We start from the raw sequence: 12,209 nt of genomic DNA, 5'->3' as shown, positions 1-12,209 counted from the left end.
AGACAGAGAGCGTCCCGCATCGAGCCGCTGTATTCAGATAGCGGCTGCTGTGAGGTGGGCAGGCCCCTGGGCCCCATCTTTCTCTATTTAGTTTTCACAGCTGAGATCACACATTTCAGTGGGAATAGCGAATTTAATAAATCATCGATCGTATTACTCTATCAGTTGAGCTCAACTGTTTGTTATTGACCAGATTTAAAGGGCCACTGCATTCGGGTGTGTTCACTTCTGGGAGTTCCTCTTTTTTACGCGTGGACCCTGTAATGGAATGACCGACTGCAAACCATGAACAAAATGGAGAACAAGGCTCTAGAAAGCAGCTTTGAAGAAAAACTTACGCTGTCAGACAAAGGTAACGTAAGTAGGCTACAACTGAATTTAAAAAAAATGTCCATGAAACCATGGATAAACGCACGGGTGGTCAACGGACGCAGAATATATTGCTAGAGTATTAATATGTGCGCATATTTTCAGTCATGTCTTAGTGTTTATATTTTGTATGAACCTATTATTATGTAAAAGCTTGTTCATTTAGGTTTCTGTGCCACCTGTCATTAAGAAAACAACAAAAGTAATGGCCCATATGCGCGTGACCTGGATAACGGGTTTTCGTGTTTCAGTGCGCAAAATCTGGCGTTTAATGTCAACACCGTTAGTTTGTTGAAGCTAACACGATTCGTACATTATAATAGTTGTTTTGTTTGATCATTACTATATTTCCATGCGAAAAGCACCCGAGCGTTTTAAGAGGTTGCATGGATATAAATGCAGTATACCGGTGCGCGCGCGCATGTCTAACTATCCGCTACCTGTCTATTGCAGTCCTTATTAATAAGCACCAAATGAAAGCCCACTGATTTTTCGTTGTTGCATGATTAATCCGTCTATTGCAATGAACTCAATGTGATCCAGCAATTAGTCTAGAAACTACAAAAATAGGCTATGTTTTTAATCAGTATTTTATATTGTTTGCCAGTAAAAGAATATCTAAACATCCTTAAAACAAGATGAAAATGCTTTGTGAATACATTTATGCTACTTCTGAGCAGCATTAAACAAACACATGCCACTTCAGCATTAAACAGACACATGCCACTTCTGTGCCACTTTAGTAGTGCAAATTTAACGTTGCTTTATTAATTTTTCATGGGATCATATTTGAAATGTATTCTGTAGTATAATGTTCACAGATCTAGGTTTGAAACCCAGAGGTAGCCCCATGAGGCATAATTTATGATCTCCAGCTATTGTGTCCTTGAGCAATGCATTTAACCTCAGGCTAGTTTTAATGCAATGCAAGCTGCTTTGAAAGAAAGTGTCTCTGAAATAGGATGCAATCCCTTAGGTTTTACTAGAGTCCTCTAATAAATTAACTTTAACGGCAAGGTCAAATGCTGCCTCCAGATGTGTGATTGCAGGTAGAGCAATGACAGTACATCAGTGTGTGTTATGCTAAGTAAACCTCTAGTCATTATCTTACGAGATCTTAGACTGATGATACACTGGGCAACTTTTTGAGCAATGTTGCCATCAATGACACCCAGGTGAGACACAGGACCCACAACTGATCTAAAATATCCAGAAAGATATTTGTGACCCATACTCAGTGGGAAAGTGCCCAAGCAACATTGCTCAAAAAAAGATGCCTCGTGTATCATCAGCCTTAGTCTAAGCACATTCCTGTCTCTTGGTATTTGTAGTTTTAAACCAGGTTGTTTTGAACAGGCAGAATGCAACAAAAGAGGAGGAAACTTGTAAACACATTCCTATGTGATGACTGTGTTAAAGACAGTCTTCCTTCTCAACTCTCTTGACCCGGGCCAGTAAACTACAACCTAGCAAACCCACAGAACACCTTAGCATCATGATGACATTGTAAAGCCTTTAATGTTATATTAATCTGCCCTGCCATTCTTGTGGCTCTTTAATAACCCCATTCCTCCTTTTTAAAAAGACCTTATTAAGTTCCTTCCACATTTTTTCCCTGTGTCAGTTATTCACATCCTGTGAATGCAAAGCTGATTTTAGATCAGTGGCAGCTGTATGTCTCACACCTTGGGCCATTTGAGTCATGGACACCAGTTTGGCATTATTATCAGCTCTGATGGAGGCCTTGTACTGTAGCCCAAGGCTCAGAGAGACAGGTCAGAGAATCCTCTGTACAGCAACATTGATTGCTTTGTAGTGACTAGTGAGTGTTTTGGGCGCAGGACCAAGATTCTCCAAGACTGAACTTGTTCAAAGGGACACTGTTTCCCCATCACAGATGAGTCTCTACAAAGACTATCAGGTTTTCTCTCTCACACACTGCGATATATTTTCTGTATGCTGCACAGACTATAGGATTCTGCCTGATAACATAGAACTTTATTTTGCTTTCTTGTTTATATCTAGTAAATATGCCAAAAAGAACCTAGAGGGTTTTAGAGCCTTTTGCCATACGAGAACCTTTAGGTCATGCAATGATTTAATTTTATTATTTTATTTCCAATACTAGTTGCTAATGTTGTGGCTATAACGTCATACTGATTGCTTTGTAGTTTTTTGTTCTTGCAGTTTTCAATTTCATTATGGTGATGACAGATTTCAAATCAGCAGAATTTCAGTACAAATGTTTATCCACATGTAAGTTTACACATGCATAAAATCTCCAAAAACTAATTTGCCAAATGTCAAAGAAAAGGGTGCCTTGCTGAACCTAAAGTGCTACAGAGAAGCATTAAAGAGCCTTTTTTAAGACCAGGCCATAGATGAGAAAGGGTTTATTTCCTGTGGGATGGGGTTATTGTTCAAGCAAAAGGCTCTTTTCTGTGTTAGTAATGTATGACGTGGATATTCTCATTCTCAGACACTCAGAGCCAATGACGGAATATTTCCTGCTTTTTTTTCCAAGAGGTCTTGGAGGATTGGAAATTTCGATATCTGGCCAAAGTGGCCAGCTCAGCAGACTGCGTGGGATTATTGCGACAGGTTTTAACTAAGAATTTTGTTATAATATTACCCAACAGACTGCTATAAAAAAAAAAAAAGTTTCCTATAAAACTAATAACCTACAAAGCTTCCAGAGGTGATCTGTGCTGTCTCCTAATCATCTTAATCTGCAAATCATACAACTGTTGTGAAAAATATAGAAAATATAGATATAGGTATAGATATAGAAACCAAGAAACCTCATTTTCACTTCTGCTTTCAGTGGAAAATATGAGTTGTTTGTGGCATGTGACCACATTTGTATGATTTTGTGGTTCAAACATCATGGCAGTCGGTGTAGTCCACGAGTAATCGTGACTGTTTTCACCATAATGTCGTTGTATACAAGTAGACTAAGTAATGAGAGAGGATGACTTCTATTTTTGGAGGTATCTTTGGCAAGAGCTGTGTGTCATAACCGTGTGGGAAGACGGAAAAGGAAAGGGAGGAGGAAGGAATAGAGAGAGGAGGGAAGCAGCAGCATGGAAGGATTTCATTTGGATGTGAGATGTTTGTTTCCAGAAGCTTGAATCTGAAGTTTTATGTGGACGGAAGAGCAACAAAATGAGAGAAAAAAACGATCACTAGTGCTATAAAAATCTGCCTGGAAACAGCTTGGATTGTAGTAATAGATGGGAAACAATATGTTTTTAATATTATTGACAGTATGTGCTGAATTGATATCAGACATTGAATTTCCAAGAACTTAGCTGTATAGTTTTCTTGAGTTGCTATATTGTTCTTCGGAGATAAAATATTAGGTAACACTTTATTTTAGGGTCTCTTAACTAGATACTTATTATCATGCATATTACTAGACTATTAGTCATTTATAATATATAATGCCTTATTCTACATTACCTTATTCTACAGCCCTAAACTTAACAACTACCTTACTAACTATAACAAGCAGCAAATTGGGAGTTTACTGAGGGAAAAGTCATAGTTAATAGTGAATAAGTCTTCCTTATTCTAAAGTGTTACCAAATATTATTTTTAATTATAGGATCTTCAGTATTTTGGTTTCTGGGTTCTTCAAAGCACTAATATAAAACAAAAACCCTTTCTAGAGTGTTTGGTGGAATTTTTCTTGGTTAAGAAGTTATCTATATAGCGATGTCCCAAAGATATCCACTAATGATGGATTTGTTTCTTATAAATTTTTTCGTTTCACAATACGTTAGTTGATGGACTGGAGTCATGTGGATTACTTGTAAATTATTGTGATGATTTTATAAGCTGTTTTGAATCTCATTCTGACGGCACCCATTCACTGCAGAGGATCCATTGGTGAGCAAGTGATGTAATGCAAAATTTCTCCAAATGTGTTCCCATAAAGAAACAAAAACTCACCCTCAGGTCATCCATGATGTGTTTCTCATCAGATTTTCATTTTTGTGTGAACTATTCCTTTAAGGAGCAATAGACAGACGATGAAGTCATTTCAACATGGAGAAACACCATAATTTGGCCGTTCTTTCCACTCCAAGCTTTATTTACCCTAAAGCTCAAAATAATGGTGTGCGCTGATGTTTTAGATCTCAGAGGCATTTCTTTTCAAACCGACAGTGTGCACCTTGAAATTAGAGAGTCATCGTCTTAATCTGCAGTTTTGCTTCCATAATGACGTGTGGCGTCTGCAGGGCCGTGGAAGTCAGGATTCAGTTTTTGTTGGCAAAACTGTTTTGCAGCTGAAATGTAAACAAAGTGAGAATTTGCGTGATTAGATCACGTCTTCACTGTTGCACAATGACTCGGCGGCAGGAAAACAGTGGAAATCAGTCTCCGTCTGTGAATTCCTTTTGAGTCGAAACATGAGAAAACAGGATCCCCTCAAGGACAGAAGATTTTAAATTTAGCTGAATGAATATGTGTTTACCAACATACAGATCTGAAAATGAGGTCAAACTTTGAATAATTTCTGAATAATGAATCTCATTGTTGGTGTGCAGAGAGGATGTTTGTAAAGGGTGATTAAATGTGCTAATTTGTGCAGAAATGCAGCTAATTTTTCTGTAATTAGACACAATGTTACATGCCCAGGGTCTAGTTTCTATTATATTCTAGCTTGTGGCATTCTAGTAAACTTTACTCAGCACTTTTAGTTTATAGTTTCATCTGTGTGATTTCTTCCATCCTTTCCACAGACTAAAAGAGATTTTAGAAGTACATTTTTTTCTGTAAGTACATTAGACAATCTCCTAAACCTCTGCAGAAGTTGAAGAGCTTTTAAAGGTCTTGCTGGTATTTAAAGCTTAAGAAGTGCTATATGAACCTTTTGGGCTTTCTTGAAGTTTCTTCTTTGTAAAAGAAGAAAACTTTTAGAGTTTACTCCAATAATTTTTTGACTCCTTGTCTAGGGTTGGTGGTCTCAGGAAGTATGAAGAATCAGCAAAGTGTGGTTGGTGAGGCCCCAGTGTGTTTGGACTATATTTGTGAAAAGAAGATGTGTTCTGTTCTTCATATAGCTGCAGTATTTTTTCAAACAAAAATTATTTTGGTCGCAATATTAAAATATTTATCATTTTTCTAATTATAGTGTCCTGCAGTATTTTACTGTAATGAAACAATAAGCTTAAAAATTATTTTACCAAGTAATGAAGTGTTGTTTGGAACAACATAATGCCCATATTATTATTATTATTATTATTATTAATCATATTACAAATAATACATTATTTTATTAATCAACTGGGTTGCACTTTATTTTAAGGTGTCCTTGTTACAGTGTAATTATACATATAATTATAGTAATATTAATTAACTACATGTGTCTACTTACTATATGGTTAGGGCCAGGATTAGGGTTTGTTTTAGGGTTACTTGCATGAAATTATGCATCATTTATTGTTATTATAGTAAGTAAGTTTAGTGCAAATAATAAATTATTTATAAATTGTATGGTTTTCAGTTATATGAAAATAATTATCTATTCCACATCCTTGAATGGGTTATTGCTTTTATGACATATTTACTTCAATATTAGACTTATATAATATTTACTTCAATATTAGACAATATTAAATTTGAAAAATTAACCAGGATTGGGTGAATTGTAGTGAATTCCTCTGTTTTTTTTTATATATATTAATTTGTGATATTTAACATTTTATAATTTAATAATCTTATAACCAATTGAATAATATATTAATATTTCATAATGTTTTTTCTTTTCTTTTATTTTATATAATCCTTTAGATTTGCTCTTTTTTTCAGTTGCTTTTGCATTTTAATGTTGATTTTGTAACAGCCAACATTTTTGAGTGGCAACATATATGGCTACAAAAATATGTTTTCACAAAGGTAAAAATGGCCCTTAAAATCAATTCAAATGTAAATATATCTGTTTACCTCTGACCCTGGTTTGTATATGTTGAACACAGTATGTGTTAGTGCCTGATGCTGTTGTTTAGTGTATGTTAATGCAGTTAGTATGAACTTTGTGTGGTGCACATATGAAGTCTCAATTTGTTTCCCCAGCAGCTGTAGCCATCAGAGTAGCTTTGACGAGAGATGTGTGTGTGTGTCAGAAAGAGAAAACAGTCATTAGCATGTGCTTGTGTGTGTGTTCACACACCCGTCCGTCGCCTGTCCCGCTCCAGTGTGGTCACAGGACCGGCCTGCTAATATTACACAGCTGCGCAGGCGGGCTTGGACCCCTTTTTCTCAACATTATTACCCCATAACACTGATCTAGAAACAGCTTTGCCACACCTTAAACTGTTTCAGCAGCCGTAATATAATCTAAAACAGATGCCGTGCAATTGCTAAAAGAAACATCTATTAGGACAAAGAGAGAGTTTGCAGCATGTGTTGTAATCACAGAAGGCGTTTCCTGCTGGGAATGAGTCACATGACTCACATTTTCTTGGATTCTTTCCCTGATGTTCTCACATCTGCTTCTGTTGACCTTCAGAATGAATCTTCTGTCGCTACAGCATGTGCCAGAGGAAGCCACATTAACACTTTCCCCCAAGTGTGTCTGAACAGACCTGAAGGTATTCATAGACACGGTCATATGATGAGAGTAATGTTAGATGCTCTTCAAAGGACGCTGCCTGCTCGTCAGTTTATATGTTTAAAAGCAGCTTATTGCACGGTGCGTATGGAGTAATTTGATGTTTCTTAAGTGGTTTGCTCAAGGTGATATGGTGGATTGTTCGCTTTATTCATCTTAAAGTTCACAGGATTAAACCCCTGAGGGTCAGGGCTCTAACCATTAGGCCATTTAATTCACATTCCTTTTCACTGGTTTTCATTATTTTTAAGATTTCTGACAGCTTTTTTATACTGCAAAATGTCAGAGAGCCTTCACCCTTGATACTTCTCTGCAGGATCAGCTCTAATGGCAGGCAGCATCAGTTTGCTCTGTTTTTCATATTCGTCCTCTTCAGCTTCAGTGCACACAGAGATGGCTAGACGTGACACAGACAAACCTAGATACCCTTTGCTATACTCATGTCATACGTTTTCACATTTTTGGGGGTTTATGTGAGAAAATTTTGCATGATTTTGCTGTCTGAGATAAACTTATTTTGTTATAGGGTAAAATATGCAGTAATAGAATTATACTAACTTGGATAATAACATTTAACTTTTTGTTTTGTCTATTTATTTCATTATTCTAAATGTACTCACCCTCAGGCTATCCAAGATGTAGGTGAGTTTGTTTCTTCATTAGAACAGATTTGGAGAAACTTAGCATTACATCACTTGCTCACCAATGGATCCTCTGCAGTGAATGGGTGCCGTCAGAATGAGAGTCCAAACAGCTGATAAAAATATCACAACAATCCACAAATAATCCACACCACTCCAGTCCATCAGTATGAAACAAAAGGCTGTGTGTTTGTATAAGAAACTAATTTAACTTTAACTTTAAACCATTGCTTCCAGCTAAAATACAAATCCATAGTAACTCTTCCTCCAATTAAAAAGTCAATCCCTTGTTGTCCTCTCACATCAAAATCCACCAACATAATTGTGTAGACCTCGTTTGGCCTGTTTTTGCTCATAAACAGTGCTTGATCTGTGCATATTTCTCACCTGATTCAGACGAGATGACGTTTTCACTGGAAGAAGCAATTTATGGATAGAAGACTTGTTTGAAGTTAAAAATTCCTACATATGTTACAAACACACACAGTGTTTCACTTCACAAGACGTTAAATGATGGACTGGAGTCATGTGGATTACATACAGATTATTGTGATGTTTTTATCAGCTGTTTGGACTCTTATTCTGGTGGCACCCATACTTTTTAGTCCACTTTTGTATTATGTTCACTTTATAAGATTACAAAGACAAATATGAATCATGCACATAGGCTTATAGCTCAGACAGTGAAGCATGGCACTAGCAAAGGATAAAAGCATGCAGTACACTCAGAAGCATGCAGTAAGAAAGTAAAAACATTTCATTTGATTTCCCGATGACATTTCATATGCTGCTGAAGGCAGCTGCCAAAACATGCGGACGGATAGATGTAGGTCACTCACTGCACATGTAAACAAAGTCACGGTGCCGACATCCTTCACGTCCACACACATAAACACTCACGGTTTAAGCATGCTTGTGTACATTTGGATGCTCTTTCCATTAAACCTACATTAAAGGCCAACTTTAATTTAGATTGATAAAATCCCTTAATGCGGCTTATCTCATTTTTACTGATCTGAGGCTTTTAGATGTTTGCTAAATAAAATCACCATGAAAAACCCAAACAACTGTTAATATTTTTTGCTTGTTCTCACTGATATCCTTTAAAATATAATGTCTCATTGTGCCCTGAATGAGCTGACGTGTTTATTGATGCTGATTATTTCTAAATGATCAATCTCGATAATCACACACCAAACAAACATGAAGCGTCTCAGTAGGAGACTAATTACCACATCATGCAATAAAGCGCTTACTGGCAGTTTTGTGGTTTGAAACGATTGCCGTTGTTGTGTTTGTTGTGTCTGTAATCGGGGCAACCGTTCAGGCCGTGTGGTTGTTGGACTGGGACTCATTTTTTGTGCTATGAGCTGTGAAGTCAGTATTGCTACTGTCCTACTATCTCACAACTGTATATCAAGATATGACTGTTTCCATTTTTGCAAATGTCTGACTTTAGTGAGTGGGAGAGATGCAGAGGGTTGTTCAAATATTAATGGTGTTTGGATGAATCGAGCACTCCTCTGGCGTACTGTGGGTGTCAATGCAGATGTGGGTAGCCCAGTTTATCCGGCATGTTGATCTGCGAGACAGATTGTTGTCACTCCATTGGATACTTCAGAAGAACCCCAAGAGAAACATGCAATTCTGTTGCTGTTCATTGTTCTGTTTTGTATTTATGGTGCTGTGAATGTACTTCATTTGTATTTAAAGATATCTTAAAGGTTGTGTTTAGTTTTGACACATGACAAAAGCTCTAGAATAATACAGATACTTGCAAAAATGATCACATTACACCACATTAATCACAGTAAATATTGTTTGTTCTTTATGCCAAGAAAACAAAAATCTGTAAAACTAATCAATAGTTTTTCATCCAAAGTTGAACTCTGTGGAGGTTCAAGTGTTTAAGCGTGTTTGAACCAGTCGGAAAAGATTTATAATTATGTAACTGCCCTAAATATGATGAGAAAAGATCCAACCATTATTTTTAATGGAGAATTTGAATTTCAGTAAAATTAGTTGATGTGGTACAGTAGATGCTAATTATCCGATGTTCAGATAAAAAGCTAAATAAAATGTTCCATTTCTTTTGCATTATTTGCAAACATTGTTAAATCTATCAAATGTTAAATGTGCCTCGATGCAGCATCTTGTTAATTATAGCAGCAGTAGGTCATTGGGACACAAATAGTGCACAAATAGCACAGTTCCTTGTGAATGACCTGTGTGAAATAATATGAAGTTTACTGCTTGCAGGACATTTGCAATTAAATTATTAGCAATAGGTATTTGTGGTTGTGGTGCTCTCTGACGGTCATGTGTCTGTGTGCAGATCTCAGGCGCCCTGTGCCATGTTGTGTTCTGTTGCCATCCACACAGACAGTAGAGATGCATGCCGCACATGCCTGAGGTCCAACTGACCCAGATCCACTGAGCCTTGTGCTCTTCTCTCCTCTGCCGACACACATAGACCTGTTATGGACGTGCCACTGACCCACTTCACACCATTGTGTCTGTAAATCCCTTCATCGAGCACATATGCTAATGTAGAAACCACAGATTTACAGCTGTATATTTAAATCACATCAGGGTTTTCAAAGGAAAACACACAAATAGGATATTTTTAAAATGCTAATTATTTCACCTAGATAGGAGTGTGATTGCATAGAGAGCAAATAGAAGTGTCTCCATTTTGTGCTTGTTTTCAATGTAAACACAAATATTTTTCATTAATTTAAAAATGAATCTCGAGTTATACATTTTATAGCCCTATAATCTTAGTTGTTGTTTGTATAAAAGTAGTTGTCTAATTTCTGTCTATATTTGTTCTTCTGATGTTAACTAAAACTATTAAACCCATTTTGTTAATTTAAATAAAGTTAAAATAAAATAGAAATATTTGATAAACTCAACAAAAATGTATGTTGCCTTTTCAAATAAATTGAATTTGAATCAATAAAATTACAGTATAATAAATTACAATAATAAAAATAACTAAATAAAAAAAGAACTGAAACTGAAAAAAAATCAATAATAGCACATAACAAAATTACTAAAAAATATCCAAAATATTTATATTTAATATCATATTTAAAACTGCTATTTAGGTCTTATTTATTTATAATATTGTTATTATTATTTTAATTATTTTACCATTATAATATTGCAATTCACATTTTAATATTGCAATTAATTTTTTTTAGTTTTAGTTTTTACTTATTTAGTAATAAGTTAAATTAAATTAGTAATAATTTTAGTGCTTCAACTTATTAATTTCAGTTAGTTGCCAAGAAAACGTTTCTAATTTTAGTTTGTTTTTCATATTTATTTTTTATTTAACATTTCACAAAACACATTTTAATGGTTTTAGTTTTTGCATAGCAACCCCTTGGCAACCACCCACAGCACCCTATCATTTTTCTTGCAGAAAATCTGCTTTTCTCTCATTGCATTTCATCTACTATATATTTTTCATCTCCTTTTATGGCTGATGAGGGATTGTGGGGTCTATTTTTACTGTTAGCTAGAGGTGAAACTCGATCTGGTTGCGATGGACCTGACAGATCTGTGTCTGTGGTGCAGAGCCCATCATGCAAACTTTTATACTCAAACACAGGTGTGTGCATGTTTAGCTGACTGCGGTCAGATGCCCTCTGCTGTGGCTACAGGACTGGTGGAAACAGGACAGGACTCTGAAACACCAAATGTACTGCAGCACAAAGCCTGTCAGAAAGATCTTTCCCTTTTTTATCCGAAATTCCAGACCTCTCGTCTCTGTATTGAGGTTTTCCCTTGCTGCATCTTAGATAATCTGCCCGGACACATCCTAAACCCTTTTTATGCTTTAGTCTCGGGTTTTACTTCTGTTTTTAGCTCTTTGTCCCTTTGCCCAAACGTTGCCTCATCCCTGGATCACATGCTATTTTTTTCTTTCTCTTTCAAGCTCACAAAACTTTTGTACTGACCTCTTTTTCTGCATTTTCCCCTAGTGCATCTTGGGAGGTTTTGTATTTGTTCCTGTTGCCATGCTGATGGGTAATTAAAGACAGCGTCAATATTATAATTAGTATAATTAATTATACAGTATAATTAATTATACCACAGCACTGTTAAGCTGGCATTACTACCTCAGGTGGTGCATTAATTGATTTTCAATAATTCAACAGTATGTCATCAATTACTCTTTGCATAATATTATACCTTAATTTTTTAATATCCAAAGAAACCCCACTCAGAATGATTTCCCACTCCATATTCTGAATCACTTATAAATGCATCCCATTATAGAAATTATATCGTTATATGTTTTTTTTAAGGTTTTTCTCCTGAAGTTACTAAGCCACCAAGACAAATCAAAGGAATAGAAAAACGGCGTAATTGTAATTTTTCTAATTTTACAAAAGCTCCAGATTTGCCGTGTTCCTTTGTAGTGCTTCACAATTTGGCACCCCCAAAAAAGTGATTATATTTCAGCATGACCATAAAATATATAATATAATAATAATAACAACAATAATAATAATAATTATTATTATTATTGTTAGTATTACATAAAATATACATAAAAGCTATTGTAA

General features: G+C 35.7%; 1 protein-coding gene across 3 annotated transcripts in view; it reads left to right on the top strand.

Annotated features, from left to right (window-relative positions):
* LOC306847592 (uncharacterized protein) overlaps nt 1–12,209 on the top strand; it is a 39,178-nt gene continuing 26,969 nt past the window's right edge. For 2 of the 3 annotated variants that reach the window (XM_079381629.1, XM_079381628.1), the window contains exon 1: nt 1–352. In XM_079381629.1, the coding sequence (XP_079237755.1) occupies nt 286–352 (67 nt within the window). In that variant the 5' untranslated portion in view covers nt 1–285. The remainder of the gene's footprint in view (nt 353–12,209) is intronic. The other variant, XM_079381627.1, reaches the window with a different exon arrangement.

Source organism: Barbus barbus, assembly GCF_936440315.1.
Source record: "Barbus barbus genome assembly, chromosome: 27".
NCBI classification, from domain to species: domain Eukaryota; kingdom Metazoa; phylum Chordata; class Actinopteri; order Cypriniformes; family Cyprinidae; genus Barbus; species Barbus barbus.
This window is presented reverse-complemented; position numbering and strand designations above follow the sequence as displayed.